General features: G+C 40.7%; 1 protein-coding gene and 1 pseudogene across 1 annotated transcript in view; both read right to left on the bottom strand.

Moving 5' to 3' along the window:
- Positions 1–844: 844 nt before the first annotated feature.
- Positions 845–16,633, bottom strand: part of TMPRSS4 (transmembrane serine protease 4) — a 42,457-nt gene continuing 26,668 nt past the window's right edge. The window contains exons 6-13 of the mRNA XM_039888035.1: positions 15,850–15,960; positions 14,871–14,911; positions 12,482–12,641; positions 11,225–11,391; positions 3,310–3,408; positions 2,986–3,128; positions 1,671–1,820; positions 845–1,252 (exon numbers count right to left, since the gene is read on the bottom strand). Coding sequence (XP_039743969.1) covers positions 1,241–1,252; positions 1,671–1,820; positions 2,986–3,128; positions 3,310–3,408; positions 11,225–11,391; positions 12,482–12,641; positions 14,871–14,911; positions 15,850–15,960 — 883 coding nt within the window. The 3' untranslated portion in view covers positions 845–1,240. The remainder of the gene's footprint in view (positions 1,253–1,670; positions 1,821–2,985; positions 3,129–3,309; positions 3,409–11,224; positions 11,392–12,481; positions 12,642–14,870; positions 14,912–15,849; positions 15,961–16,633) is intronic.
- Positions 10,427–10,545, bottom strand: LOC120622227 (uncharacterized; annotated as a pseudogene).

Here is a 16,633-nt window from a genome sequence, read left to right as displayed (position 1 = left end):
TAATTTTCTATCATGCATCTATATTGATTAGCTACATTTTTTTTTTCTGTGCAGAAGAGCTTTCCCTCACCACTTTGGGCTATCTTGTTACTTGAAAGTAGGTTTCTATGGCAAAGCAGAATAATGCTTGATTTTTTTCTTTTAAAATACCATTTCCAAGCAAGAACTTGGTATGACAGCCTACTCCAGTGGTGACAAAAGGATTGTGTTTTTTTCTTTTCTTTTTAATTCTCTTAGTTTATAAATTCTAACTTACTATATCTTCCTGGTGAAATAAACTTTTTATGATTATGTAGTGACTCTCTTTATCCTAAAGGTAGTTTTGTCTTTTTGTCCTAAATGCCTATTTAAAAAAAATGTTATATAGCTTCTCCAGTTTAAATCAGGTTGAGTGCTTGCTTTCTCTATCTTTTTCAATCTCTTTAGTTTTAATGGCTCTGTAACCTAATGTTTTAGCCATGTCTCTTATAAATAACATGTAACTTGATTTAACATTTGTATCCAATTTGACTCTATGTTTATGAGTTTAATATTTATTATGATTATTGATACCTTTGTTTTTACTATTCTACTTTATAAATTTTATTTGTTCCATTTTCTATGATTTCTCTTCTCCTTCTCTTCTTCCTCCTTCTTCTTTTGAGTTTGCTTGATTTTTTTTTCTTAATCTATTCCTTGTTTTTATTGTTTTGGAAGTTAAACACTATTTTCTGTCTAATAAAAGTGACCATAGAGGTAACAATAGTAAGAACAGTAAGTACAGTAGTTGTGCCAACAGCATGACAGTACATTTTATATTACAACTTGTTTCTTGCTTGGGTAGACTTGGGGATGGGTGGAGAAGGAGAGGGCTGGCTCAGATCCTTTCCTCCCTTTACTCCAGCTCTTAGTGATCTGGGCTCTCACCAGAGAGTCTACTTCCATTCCGTTGAGTGGGAACATGGCTTAGCAATGCCATCTGAGACCTTGGCCCTGAGGCTGACCTGTTCAGTGGCCTGTATCTCTCTTCTTGGAATGCTAAGAGCACCAGGGGCCAGCTGAGCTAGGGCTGCTGACTTCCTTCTAGGTGTCTGGGGTCTCTTACAGGAATGGAGGTCCTTTTCTATACCAAGAAATGCTGAGGCTGTGGCCAGAGAGGTGTTTCTAAGGTGACTCTTGCTCTGTGTCTGGCTTCTGGTGGATTCCCTGGTGGGCATGGCAGGGGATAAGCAGTTTACAGCACTGCAGAGAGGCAGCAACATCATGGCTCAGACTAGAATAAGAGACGAACAAAAAGAGAGTCAGATGACTTGAAAGTGGACAAAGCAGTGATGTGTCCAATACTAATCTTCCTTTTCTGAAGCTCTTTTCTCCTCTCTCTACCCTCTAGGGAAGTCTCATAAACCTTTCCATTCCCTTTCTAATCAGAATCTGTTCTCTGGAAAGTATCTGATAGTCTTATTCTGCCAGAGATTAGACAGTGATAAAGCTGGATATGCCTCATACTCTAAGGTATTTGCATTTAATGAGACTCTCTGATCTAAGAAATTTCAGCTCTTAATGGTGGAATCCAGGCTATCACTTGCTGGATGTAAAGGGTTGTCTCAAAGCCATTTAAATCAAATCTCAGAATGATTTGGTATCCTAGGAGTAGAGGAAGGGAGGGAGGAACAACAGGCAAACATACTCACCTTTCGGACATTGTAGATCCAGTTGAGATAGGCTGTGACCTTGGTGTATACTCCTGGGGTCTTCGGGTCCCCACAGCCACGGCCCCAGCTTACAATGCCTACCACTTGCCACAGGTCAGAGTGATACATCAGGGGCCCACCACTGTCACCCTGTGAGATGGCAGAACAGGGGCTGCTGGGGAGGGCAGGCAGGGTGGGATGGAGGGGTGGGATGCAGGAATTTGTTCTCTTGTGCTCCCCCAGAACTTTTTCCTGGCCTGCCTCACTCCCTCTGTTCATATTGTTCTTGCAGCCTATAATGCCCTTCTCTTTTGGAGCAAAAGGATTCTGTGGGAGGTCAAGTAAGTTGTGAATGTGCCCATAGCACTCTCTCTCAGAGATCCACAACTCAGACTAGCAGATTGAAGGCTCTAAGCGGTCTTGCAGTAAGGAAGCCTGGTTATCTTTGTTTAATCTCATATTTTCCAAATTTATTTAATCACCCATGTAGTGCCTATTTCATGCTAGGCACTGTTCTGAACAATTAGGATTCAATCAATGAAAAGAACAAAGATCCCTGCCTTTAGGGAGCTTATAATCAAATGGAGAAGAGAGAAAGAGACAATAAACATCCAAATAACAAAACAGACAAGAAAATATCAGATAGTAAAAAGTTATACTTTTTACTGCCTGTTTTTACATCTTTCCCATCCCTACTGTGAGCTCCCTGGGGGAAGACACAGTCTCCAAAGCCCAGCACTTACCTGACATTCAAGAGATCACTAAGAGATACCTCTTGAGTGAAATAATTTAATGACTGAGAACAGAGGCAGGAGCAAGATCAGGGATTTTAATGAGAAAGGCTCAGAAGATGCTCTGGGGCGGAGGAAGTGAGAATATATTCAGGAATTGGTCAGTGGGGATGGGGTGAGATGGCATTGTACCAGGACTCATCTAGCATAAGATGAATTTTCTCTAGTGTAGTTCCACAGCTTGAAGACAGTTATAGAGAATATTGACCTGGGGTTCTTGCCCTTGAGGTACTCATACTCCTGGAGATGATGGAAAGTAAGTGTGGGTGAGGAAGGTAACATCATCTTTGTATGTGAAATACATATTCATTTAAAATCTTTCTGCTTGTATCCATCCATTCATCCTTTCCTATAACTTTACCTGACTATAAGCCATCTTTCCTTCTGTCTCTCTCTTCCTCCCTTCATCACACATTGAGTGCCTACCATATGCAAAACTTCATATGGGGCATTCAGACTTTGAACTTTCTCATCTTTCTAGGATCTACATCCCTATCCATAGAATTCCCTCATGATTACCTTACCTGGCAGGTGTCCACTCCGCCCTCCAGAATGCCTGCACACAACATATCCTTGGTAACTTCCCCCTGGTATGCATCCTCTGCATTACATCGAGTTCTGTCAATGACCTGGACTGATGCCTGAAGCAGTGTGTCAGACAATTTCCCTGGGAGGTTGAAAACATACTCACATTCCGTCCTTGCCTTCTACCCCAGCCCACAATAATCCTCTGGGTTGTTGGGCATCTTGGTTCTTGGACCTCCAGGATGTTTTTTTTCCCTGAAGGATGATCCTCCTTCCTATCACCTCTGAGAGCTGCTCCCTCTGCCCTGTCATCCTGTACTTACCTCCACCCTCTTCTGTGAAGCCCCATCCAATGACCCATAGTGGGGTGGCTGGAGTGAGCTCCTCATCAGAGAAGGGCAGGCAGATGGGCCTGACTGTGCCTGTCAGGAACAGAGAAGAAGAAGGGACCCAACATTCAAGAGAGCCTGGTGGCTAGGCCTTCTGACATGGTTGACACCAGGATTTCTATAACACACATTCCATGAGATGTTAGTAGAAGTGGTATGAGAAAAAGGGTTCTGTGGTCAAATAAGTTTAGAAAATGTGAATTGAGTTCCAGTCAAGATGGCAGAATACATGTGCTCACCTACCCTCGTGACCACATCAGAATTACAACTAAATTTTAGGACAATCAACCTGAAGAACCATTTGAAGAGTAGCTGAACAGAAATCCCATAACTAAGGATATAAAGAAGCCACATCAAGACTAGTAGGAGGGGTGGAGATGTGACATGGGCTAGCCCCACACCTGCATGTGGCAGTTAAGAATTGGGAGTGATATCTCAGCTACAGAGGTCCCTTCCTGAGGAATGAGAGGGTCCTATCCCCACAAAAGGGTTTCCATCTCAGAGCACCAGTGCTGGGAAGTGGAGCCCCCACAACATCTGGATGTGAAAATCAGCAGAGATTCCTTCTGTCTAGGAGAGAAAGAGGACTGCTGGTAATCCAGGAGTCTTCTTAAAGGGCCCGCACACAGAGTCATGTGTTTGTAGGCATTTGCCCTGGGCTCTGGTGGAGGGAAAGTGGCTCAGGAGGTGCCAGAGACATACAAGGAGAAACTGAGTTGTGTGGCTTCAGGATGAGGGCTGGAGGGACAGTTACCATTGTCCCTGTTTTAAGCTCTGCTGCCACATGGACAAATCCGAATCTATATTAGCCTGTTGAACTCCATTTGCTCCATCCTGAGACCCTGACACACCCAACTTGTGTACAGCTAGAGGTTCTTTCAGAGGCAGGCAGTGACCCTTGGCCCATGATGCTGTGGTCTTTCTTAAAAGCTCTCAAAGGACTGCAGGCCTTAGGCAGGTGGCAGCTGGCCTCAGTATGCCCTGTGCCTTATGCTGAGTGGCTGCAGGCTCAGCACTGGAGTCAAATCTGAATCTGCATTAACCTGGTGAACACTACTCACTCCACTCTGGTGACTGCCTGAGACCCCTCCTCTCCCAACTTTCATATTGTCCGGGGCTCTTTCAGCAGCTGAGCCTTACAGAGCAGCTAGCAGTTGGTGGCAGGACTCAATATGCCCTGTGCCTTTTGCTGAACTGCTCCAGGCCTGGTACTGGTGGCAGCAACCTCAGTTCGTAGTTTTGCCTCTAGGTCCAGTACAGGGAGCTACCAACTGTGGATCTCTTAGCAGCTCCTAACAGGTAGCCCCAGGCCAGTCACAAGCAGTGGCTGACCTTGGCTGGTACTGGAGCCCTTCCCAAGAGACCCCAAAACCAACACACCCGATGCCTGGTTTAAGATCACAACAGAGCACTGCCTGATTAGCCTCTAAAGCAGCATACCCAAAGGGTGGTCTCAGCAGGTACTGGAGACTGCTGGGTCAAATCCCACACTGTGTGATCAGCCCCTATACAGCAGCTTGCACACTGTGGTCATGGCTAATCGTCATAGCCAGTCAGGCTTAGGGTCAATCCTACACACTGACATGCCAACAGCAATCGAGGCTCAATGACAACAGGAGGGCATACACAACCCACACAAGGGACAGCCTCAGAGCACTTGCCTCAGGTGACCAGGAAGACTGTGCTGTTAGCCCCCACAGTACACCTACTACATAAGGCAACCCTGCCGAGAGTGGGAGACATAGCAGATCTACCTAATATACAGAAACAAACACAGAGAGGCAGCCAAAATGAGGAGATAAAGAAATATGTCCCAAATGAAAAAATAGAAGAAAACTGCAGAAAAATAATGAAATGAAATAGAAACAAGCAATCTACAAGATAGAGTTTAAAACACTGGTTATAGGATGCCCAAGGAACTTAGTGAGAACAACAAAGAAATAGTAAGAGCAAAAAAGAACTTAGAAACCATAAAAAGAAATAGTCAGAAGTGAATAATATAATAACGGAAATGAAGAATACATTAGAAAAAATCAACAGCAGATTAGATAAAGTAGAAGATAGAATTAGAGATTTGAAAGACAAGATAGCAGAAAACACCCAATCAGAACAAGAAAAAGAAAAAGAATTTTAAAAATGAAAATAGTTTAAGAGACCTCTGGAAAAACATCAATAATAACAACATTTGCATTGTAGGGGTACCAGAAGGAGAAGATAGAAAGGGATTGAGAATCTATTTGAAAAAATGACTGTAAACTTCCCTTATCTGGTGAAGAAAATAGACATATAAGTCCAGGAAGTGTAGAGAGTCCCAAACAAGATGAACCCAAAGAGGCTCACATCAACACACATCATAATTCAAACACCAAAGGTTAAAGGCAAAAAGAGAATCTTAAAAAGAGCAAGAGAAAGGCAGTTAGTTACCTACAAGGGAGCTCCCAGAAGACTGTCAGCTGATTTCTCAACAGAAACTTTGCAGGCCTGAAGGGATTGGCACAAATTACTCAAAGTGATGAAAAGCAAGAACTTAAAACCAATGTTGCTCTACCCAGTAAGTCTATCATTTAAAATTGTAGGAGAGATAAAGAACTTCCCAGATAAAAAAAGCTAAAGGAGTTCATCACCACCAAACCAGTATTGAAGAAATGTTAAAGGAACTTCCTTAAGAAGAAGAAAAAGGGGGAGGTGTCCATAAATATAAATAATAAAATGACAATAACTACATACCTATAAATAATCACTTTAAGTGTAAGTGGATGAAATGCTCCAATGAAAAGACATATCTGAATGGATAAGAAAACAAGACTCATACATATGCTGCCTATAAATGACCCACTATAGATTGAAGACACACAGAGACTGAAAGTAAAGGGATGGAAAAAGATATTTTATGCAAATAGAAAAGAAAAAATAAATTGGAGTAGCAATACTTATATCAGACAAAATAGATGAAAACAAAGGCTATAATATTAGATATAGAAGGACATTTTATAATGACAAAGGGATCAATCCAATAAGAGATGAGGATATAATTCTTGTAAACCTTTATGCACCCAACAAAAGAACACCTAAGTATGTAAAACAAATATTGATGAATATAAAGGGAGAGATCTACAGTAATACAGTCATAGTAAGGGACTTTAACACCACATTGACATCGATGGATAGATCTTGTAGACAGAAAATGAACAAGGAAACAGTGACTTTAAATGACACCTTAGACCAGATGAATTTAATTGATATTTTTAGAGCATTTTACCCCAAAGCAGCAGAATATACAGCTTTTTCAAGTACACATGAAACATTTTCCAAGATAGACCACATGTTAGGCCACAAAACAAATCTCAATAAATTTAAGAAGACTGAAATCATATCAAGGGTCTTCTCTGACCACAATGGTAGGAAACTAGAAATTAATTACAAGAAAAAAAACTGAGAAACACACAAACAAATGGAAGCTAAATAATATGTTACTAAAAAATGAATGGGTAACAATGAGATCAAGGAAGAAATAAAAATATATCTTGAGACACATGAAAATGAAAGGCACAATGTCCCAAAATCTATGGAACACAGTGAAAGCAGTCTTAAGAAGGAAATTCACAGCAATATAGGCCTAATTCAAGCAACAAGAAAAATCTCAAATAAACATTATAACCTTACACTTAATGGAACTAGAAAAAGAACAACAAAGTTCAAAGTGAGTAGAAGAAAATAATAAAAATCAGAGTAGAAATAAATAAAATAGTCTAAAAAATACAAAAGATCAATGAGACCAAGAGCTGTTTTTTTTTTGAAAAGATAAACAAAATTGATAAAGCTTTAACCGGATTCATTAAGAAAAAAAAATAGAGGACACAAATAAACAAAATAAAAAATGAAAGAGAAGTGACAACTGACGCCACAGAAATACAAAGAATTAAAAGAAAATACTATGAACAATTATATGCCAGAAAGTTGGACGATCTGGAAGAAATGAATATATTCCTGGAAACATACAATTTTCCAAGACTGAACCAAGAAGAAACAGAAAATCTGAATAGACCGATCACTACTAACAAAATTGAAGCAGTAATAAAAAAAACTCCTAACAAACAAAAGTTGTGGACTGGATGGCTTCACAGGAGAATTTTACCAAACATTCAGAGAATTAACACCTATTCTTAAACTATTCCAAAAAAATCAAGAAGAGAGAAGTTTCCCAAAGTCATTTTATGAGTCCAGCATTACCCTGATTCCAAAACAAAACAAAGGTATTACAGAAAAGAAAATTATAGGCTACTAATCCTGGTGAACATAGATGCAAAATTCCTCAATAAAATATTAACAAAACCGAATTTGGCAATACATTAAAAAGATCATATACAATGATCAAGTGGGATTTATTCCCAGAATGCAATTGGTTCAATTTTCACAAATCAATTAACATGATATGCTATATAAACAAAATGAAGGATAAAAATCATATGATCATATCAATAGATGCAGAAAAAGTGTTTGGCGAAATCCAGCATCCTTTTATGATAAAAACTCTCAGCAAAGTGGGTATAGAGGGAACACAACTCAACATAATAAGGACCATATATGACAAACCCACAGCTAACATCATACTCAATGGGGGAAAGCTAAAAGTGTTTTCCTTAAGATCAGGAACAAGATAAGGATATATACTTTCACCACTTTTATGCAACATAGTACTGAAAGTCCTAGCCATAGCAATCAGATAAGAAGAAGAAATAAAATGCATCCAAATTAGAAAGGAAAAAGGAAAAAGGAAAATTGTCATTATTTGCAGATGATGAGATACTATATATAGAGAACCCTAAAGATGACTTAAAAAAACTATTAGAACTGATAAGTGAATTCAGTAAAGTAACAGGATATAAAACTAACATTCAGAAATCTGAATGCATTTTTATACACCAATGAATTATCAGAGAGAGAAATTAAATTTTTTTGCATCAAAAAGTAATAGAATATCTAAGAATAAATTTAATTAAAGAGGTAAAAGACTCATACTCAGAAAATTATAAGACATTGAAGAAAGTATTTGAAGAAGATACAAATACATGGAAACATATAATGTGCCCATGGATAGGAAGAATTAACATCATTAAAATGTCCATACTACCCAAAGTAATCTATAGATTCAATGCAATCCATATCTAAATACTAATGACATTTTTTTCACAGAACGAGAGCAAATAATTCCAAAATTTATATGGAACCAAAAAAGACCCAAATAGCCAAAGCAATCTTGAGAAAGAAGAACAAAGTTGGCGATATCATGCTACCTGATACCAAACTATACTACAAGGCTAAAATAATCAAAACAGCATGATACTGGCATGAAAACAGACACATAGAACAATGGAACAAAATAGAGATCTCAGAAATAAACTCATGTTTATATGACAAAAGAAGCAAGAATATACAATGATGTAAAAACAGTCTATTCAATGAATGGTGTTGGGACAGTTGGACAGATATGTGCAAAATAATGAAACTAGACCACCTTCTTACACTATATGCAAGAATAAACTCAAAATGAAATAAAGACTTAACTATAAGATCCAAAACCATGAAACTCCTAGAAGAAAACATTGGCAGTAAACTCTCTGACAGTGCTCTTAGTAATATATTTTTTTCTGATATATTTCCTTGGGCAGGGGAACAAAAGAAAAAAATAAACAAATGAGATTACATCGAACTAAAAAGTTTTTCACAGCAAAGGAAGCCATCAACAAAATAGACAACCTACTGAATGGGAGAAGATATTCGCCAATGATACAGCTGATAAAGGATTAATATTCAAAATTTATAGTCTACGACCATGCCACCCTGAACATGCCTGATCTCGTCTTATCTCGGAAGCTAAGCGGGTCAGGCCTGGTTAGTACTTGGATGGAAGACCATGTAGGAATACCAGGTGCTGAAGGCATTAAAAATATTCAAAATTTATAAAGAACTCATATAACTTAATGGCAAAAAAGAAAGAAAGAAAGAAAAAGAAGCAATCTAATTTAAAAAAAAATAGGCAGAGGATGTGAATAAACATTTCTCCAAAGAGGACATATAGACATATGGCCAATCGACATATGAAAAGATGCTCAACTTGACTAATCATCACAGGAATGTAAATTAAAATCACAGTGAAATATGACCTCACAACTGTCAGAATGATTATCATCAATAAATCAGCAAGCAACAAGTGTTGGTAAGGACATGGAGAAAATAGAACTCTTTTGCGCTGTTGGTGGGATTGCAAATTGGTGCAGCTACAATGGAAAAAATTACGGCAATTCTTCAAAAACCCAAAAATAGAACTACCGTATGACCCAGGAATTCCACTTCTGGGTGATTATCTGAAGAGATCCAATTTTAAAGATATGTGCACCTTTATGTTCATTGTAGCATTATTTACAATAGCCAAGATATGGAAGCATCCATCAATAGATGAATAGATAAAGAAGTTATGGTATATATATATATATATATATACAATGGAATACTAGTTGGCCATAAAAAAGAATAAAATCTTACCATTTCCAACAACATGGATATTAGTATAATATCCTAGAAAATATTATGTTAAGTGAAATAAGTCAGACAAAGAAAGACAAATACCATATGATTTTACTTATCTATGGAATCGAAGAACAAAATAAATAAACAAACAAAACAGAAACAAACCCAAAGATACAGAGAACATTTAGATGTTTACTAGATGGGAGGGAAGTTAGGGGATGGGTGAAAAGGGAAGGAATTAAGAAGTACAAATTAGTATTTACAAAATAGTCACAGGGATGTAAAGTAGAGCATAGGGAATACAGTTGATAATATTGTAATAGCTATGTATGGTGTCAGATGGGTACTAGACTTAACAGGGGTGATCACTTTGTAAGTTATATAAATGTCTAACCAGTATGTTATATACCTTAAACTAATGTAAAATAATATATGTATATTATTTTTAGGTGAGGCAAACCTTGGTTGACCTCAGATTGCAAGGACCTTGTCAGTTTACAATCCCTAATCTTTTTATTTTTTATGCCTACAGCACCTGGTCTTCCTAGGTGGTCTCCCATCCAAGTACTAACCAGGCCCAACCCTGCTTAGCTTCCGAGATCAGATGGCATTGGGCTTGTTCAGGGTAGCATGGCTGTAGACTAATATAAAATAATATTAAATGTCAACTATAAATGAAAGTAAAGAAAATGTGGGTTAAACACAATAAAAAATTATCTAAAAATTTTTAAAATCTTATATTTTGAATATACTAGTACACTCCAAGAAGAGAGCTAAAGTATATAATGTTTCCCAAACTTATTTGATAATAGAACCCTTTTATCCCCAAAAGATCAATGTCCTATGGAACCAATAGTTGGAAATGCTTATCTAAATACTATCCAATATAAGCATGAGTCATCCATCTAACAGTTGTTCAAAGCTTTTATGGGCTGCCTTAACAGCAGTGAGTTAACTGACCCTGGAGGAGAGCAAATAGGCACAATGACTCCTTGGGAGGGATATTGTGTAGGTTCTTAGCATTGGTCAGGGTTGGAGGATTAACTAGATGCTCTCGCAGCTTCGAGATTGGATGAATCTCTTATCCTTGCTTAAGGTGCTTCACATGGAGAGAAGAAGCTCTGGCAGGGGATGGGATGTCAGCTGACAGCTTGAGGAGGCCTTATGGCATCAATGGTGTCAGGCTGATATATTTGTTAGAAACAAATGGACAACTGAGGTCTTGAGAGAAGTGATAACCTCAAGGCTACTTAGTGAGCTAGTGGCAGAGTAGGAGTATAACCTGACCTAAGTAGTTATGTTCACCAGTGCCATCTCTCACCTGAGAATGTGAGTGGGTATTGCAGCTTCACAAGGGCAATGTCCTTCTCGTTGGGGTGTGTGGTATTGAGCTCAGTGATGAAGATCTTGTCCACAGGCAGAGATGGAAAATTGCCCAATTTGTCTGAGCCGGCCCTCACCCTCCAATTGGACACATCATGATACTTCCTGAGCCAGAGACAGTGAGATTTGGGGCAGAGACAGTGAAGTTCAGGCCTGAGCCAAGCATGAGGATGCTTTGCCAAAGGCTGAGTCCCTAGGGCCCTGGGGATTGGGGTACTGGGTGTCCCTGCCTTAGGACATAATGATGGTGGAGTCAGGGGTAGTGGAGAAGGGACAGTCTGAGGAATCACCTACCACAGGCCAAATTCTAAAAGGGAATTTGAACCTTTTCCCCCAGTGAAACCTGACTAAGAAAACTAACTAGAAGGCGGGGGAAAGGGCTGTTCCCAATGCCTGAGCTCTGGGGCCCTGGCACTGTCCCCTCCTGTGCTTTTTATTATTATTGTTACTCATGTGGTACTTGTATTATGGTCAGTTATGTTATGTATTTGTCTTTCTTCCTCCCTACATGAGACACAGCTTAGTGTGCACGTATGGTTTTCCAGGAAAGGATTTATAGCTTTTGTCAGCTTTTCAAAAAAAGTTAAGAATCACTGGCCTAGACTGTGAGTTCCTCTAAGGTAGTAATGGGGCACATGGACACATAATATAATTTTTGGTATCTAGTAGGTATTCAGCAGATGTTGAATGAACAAAAGTGAAGAAGGCCCGGGAGTGGTCCTTGCTTAGAGAGGTGGACAGGCCTCTCTTTGCTGGTCTATAAGAAAACATATACTTTTTTTTTTTTACAGTTTCTGGACATGCCAAGGGAATGGCAGTGACTCTAGACCGTAGAACCACTTCCTAGAAGACTAGCAAAAAGGGAGAGAGTTCTCAAGACTCCAGGCACATGGGTAGAGCTTTCATGGAGTGAACTATATGGAGGTGGACTAAGGGTATTGGGTATCTGATGGCTTCCCATTTGGAAAGGGTCAAGTTAGGTGACTACCACCCTTTCCATGGAACCCCAGTGCTTAACATGGACATCATGTTCAGCATTTCATTGGTGTAGCCACACTCTGAAACTTGGTCTTTAAAGGGGAGGCTAAAGGGGAGAGATGGCATCAGAAGTCAAATCAGGAGACAGGGGATCCAGCAACTCAGACTCCTCCATGGCTTTTACTCTCCCAAGGCCTCCTTGCAGCATGGGCCTTACCTGAAGCAGTGGGCTGCTGTGAGGATCCAATGGTGGTCCAGGATGCTCCCGCCACAGAAGTGTTGTTTGTTGTACTGGATGCTGACCTGCCAAGGCCAAGCATCCACAGGGGCCTTCTCCCCGCCCACCACCCGAGGGGCCTTTAGGCTTTCCCCGCAGGCTGGACTCGGTAGTAAGGAGAGAGAAAGCAGAAGTCAGGCTTTTGGAGGATGGAGCTGCCTCTCCTTAGAGCTCAAGTCTATCCCGAGCAGGCTGTTATGCCTGGTACCTGGGGTGGTGGTGGTGAAGAGAACCAGGCCAATTGTGAATGATTCATGGGGAGATATTGAGTTTCCGAGACCACAAACTTTCCCTGGTCTCTCTTTCCTTTTTATTTTATTTTTTCCAGTTTGGGATATGCTTAGGAGTTTATATTGTGAACATGAGTGTGTCCATTATGCTGTGAATTTATGACCCTTAAACCAAACTATGATGCAGAATCAGAATTATGAAAGTCTTACACAAGTGGACTGTCCCAAAGCCACTCCCACTGAGTAACAGTAAACAATGCCCACAGGTTGCTTTGGGAGCTAGGAGTGGGAAGAAAGATTCAGAAACTGGGTCTTCCTGTCCTAAACTCACCTTTCTCCTAGTCCCTCCCCAACACTGAGTGAATCTCCCACTTTGACATCCTATTCTCTCTTTTACATTCCACTGTCCTAGATTTCATATCTGACCCTTGAACTCTTGTAAAAACCTCAAATTTCACTTTCCTGCCCTTTTCTCAGCCTCGCCAGTCCTTCTGGCAGCCACTGCCACAATGGCTTCTAAAGGTGGCTTCTACTGCCACCCTTCCTGGGCCTATGCTAGCCAGGGGCTTTTCAAAACACCATCTAATTCCAAACAGTGCTTTCTACATGTCACCTCATTCACTCATTCAAAGTCCTTTAGCATCTCTCTTTGTAGGATGGAGTTTAAACTCCTCCTGGCAACCTCCTACTATCCTTATATAAAATTTCTGTCTAGCCAAACTGATCTGCTTATAGCCCCCTAAAAAGTCATTCTGCTTTTGCTCAAGGAAGCCCCTGTCTGTGAGATACTATCTCCTCTTCTGTTTATCTAAATCATTAATTTATTCAGCAAATTTTCACTGAGTGCCTACTGTGTCTCAGGAATACTAGGAAGAAAGTGGTGGATAAGACAGGAAGACAGAGGTGATCCTTCCCCTCCTGGAGCCTACAATTCATTTTTCAATGTTTAGATTTGGCACCACCCTGGCCACCTTGGGGGTTTCTCTCTCTTGGAATTTCCACAGCCTGCCCTGGGTGTTGGGCAGCCTTTCATTGTTATCATGTTTCAGTCTTATCTTCTCAGTGAGGCCTAAGTCTACTCAAGGGCAGGTCTAGGTCTTAAGCCTCTTTGTGACTTCAGTGCTATTCAGTGCAGCGCATCAAATGATGTGACTATTCATTCATTCATTTACTAGTCTCTATGTGTTAGCCCCTCTACTGTAGGTATTGCGGGGGTTTCATGATCATGACTAAAAGTCTTAACATTCAACAGGGAAGCATATATACTATTAAAGTGCAAAGGCAGTGATGATGAACTTCTTCCTCTCAGGCTGTCTAGTTTCTGGTCATCCTTTCAGGCTCTGTTCAGTTCTTCTCCCATGAGGCTGGTAGAATGAGCTGGACCGTAGTGCTTGTCTTCTCTTCTGATCTCTTCTGTTAGAGTGAGGGAGTCTCCTGGAATCCTTTTGAGAAGTTGGACTAAAGGGCTTCATGGGAGAATGAACCTCAGAGAAGTCAGGTGACTTATTCAAGGTCATGCTGGAAGCCAGTGGGACTGGTGCCCAGGTCTCTTGATCCCTCATGCAGCTCTCTCTGTAGCATGTCAACTGTGACTGCTACTCAGTTGGCACTTCCTACATGTGGCTTTGCATCTCTGTTTGCTCAATTACAAATTCCTAAGGATAACAGCCAATTCTTTTACCTGTAGGGTATTTTCTACTTTTCATCAGTACCTGACAGTGCTAGACACATTCTAACTGTTCAATAGATCTTTGCTAAACAGTGTGGATAATCCGATCTTGGATAATTATGGTGATTGTAACAAAAGAAGTTGTGTGGGCCCTGACCAGGAGTGGGAAGGATAGAGGCCCTGTCCTGCCTTTTATAGTTTTCCTACTCTCTCTCTCAGGTCTCTGCTCAGGTTATGGGAGGTAAGAGGAAGTTCTTAATATAACCACTTGAAGGAGCATTGATTTACAAGCCCAAGGGCCAAAAAAGTAAGGTTGAGACAAAACAGAGTGAAACTTGGAGTCTGAGAGATTTAAGAATGAGAATGAAAGTCTTCCTCCTTTACCATTGCTGGCCCAGGACCCAAACCCTCAGAGATGGGACATACTCACCAAGGCAGTGCAGGGAAACCAGGGAGCCTGAGAGACAGGGTCTGGAAGAAAGACACGGAGGTCTTGTGGTTTCCATTTCTCTGTTGGCTGGAAGGCTAGGGCTCAGGTCTTCTGGCACTATTGAGTCAAGTCCCCTCCCAATGCCTGGGAAATATGGAACCTGAATAGTGGGGACTGTATAGAAACTATGCTGACACTCAGTTCAGTTTGATTTAATTTGACTGAATTCAACACTCCCACTGATAAGTATCTACAACATGCTGGGCCCTGACAAGTGGGGCTCTTGGCAACCTGCGATGGGAGAGAGCAGAATCTGGAACAGTGTCTACTGCTCTGTGGGTTTTCTAAACAAGAAAATAATGTAATTTCGATGGAATTCCAGGCAAAGGGTCATTCTGCTCCCATCCTGTCCTTTTTGAGATTTACTTTTTGATAAATGAGCAGCACTCAGCAACATCCCTGAATGCTAAGAAACCAACGCCCCCTCTGAGCCATTCTGCTGCAGGTGACAGTTTTCATTTAGACTTATGCTCTAATGCAGGGTGGTGAGGCATAGGTATAGGTTATTGCATCACCATGCAGTCTCTACTCTGGAGAGTTGGGAGTATGGAGAGGTCTTACTCTAGCCTGGGTGAGTGACAGGGAAGAACAAAGTGACCTTTGAAATATTGCCTGCTGGGCTTAAGAGGGAATACAAGGCAGTACAAAAAAAAAATTGGTTTTACTATTCAACTGATGAAAAAGCCACCAAGGTGTTAACAGAGCACTTTGCTCAGCTGTCCACTGTATTAAAAAAAAGTTAACACAGAACATCTCTCAGATATATAATTCTCTAGCTCTTAGTATCTAACAGTCTGGCTGGCCAGGAGTTCTTCTTGTTGTCTGGCTTACAATCCCCTTGCTGCGTCTATTCAGCAAAACTCGATGGCAGCCTCCATGTGTGAACCTTCTGTGGGCCAGAGGGTGTCCTCTCACTTACCCACTTGGGTTTTGCACCTGAAGCTCCTGGCTATTTGCTATAATTTCAACAACATCCAGATCTTGATCTGGACCAATCTTCACAGCTCTGAAGACGGGTTTGCTGTTCACACTGGGAGGGAAAAAGAGAGAGATATGAGTTGGGGCAGGAATTTAGGACAAGATGGTGGGAATAGCCCTCATTCCAAGGAGAGAGGGTGGCAGAGAATGCCTGGTGAAGCATGGCAGGGGAATGGAGGTGGTCTTGGTCAGCGAAGGTGGTGCCTGCTTTGCTATATAATAAGGGACATTCCCTTGGCATCCTAGGACTCAGCTCTAGGTGCATTGCTGACGCGGTCTTGCTTTCTTGGGCAGAGAAGCCTAGTTCTGAATCCAGAGCTCTGGAGAAATGTTAGAGATAATCTTTTCTAACTCCCAGTTCTGTCCCTATTTCAAAAATCCCAGTGGTTTCTTTTGTTTCACAGCGAAGAGAAGAAGGAGGCAAAGAATCCCAGGTTAGCCACCCCTTCCCACCTGGGGAGAACTGGAATCTGGATATTTGGTTCTCTAAACAAGACATCCAGTCTGAATTTGGTACTGGAGGTACATTTATAGCCTCTTTACAGATAGGACAGGACAAGATCAGGCTTCACATGAGTCCATAAAAGCATATCTCTCACTTGGACCACCCTCTCTTTCTTTTCTTTTTTCTTTTCTTTTCTTTTCTTTTCTTTTCTTTTCTTTTCCTTTCCTTTCTTTTCTTTTCCTTTCTTTCCTTCCTTCTCTTCTCTTCTCTTCTCTTCTCT

The sequence above is a fragment of the Pteropus medius genome, unplaced genomic scaffold (genome assembly GCF_902729225.1).
Source record: "Pteropus medius unplaced genomic scaffold, Ma_sr-lr_union100, whole genome shotgun sequence".
Taxonomy (NCBI): domain Eukaryota; kingdom Metazoa; phylum Chordata; class Mammalia; order Chiroptera; family Pteropodidae; genus Pteropus; species Pteropus medius.
This window is presented reverse-complemented; position numbering and strand designations above follow the sequence as displayed.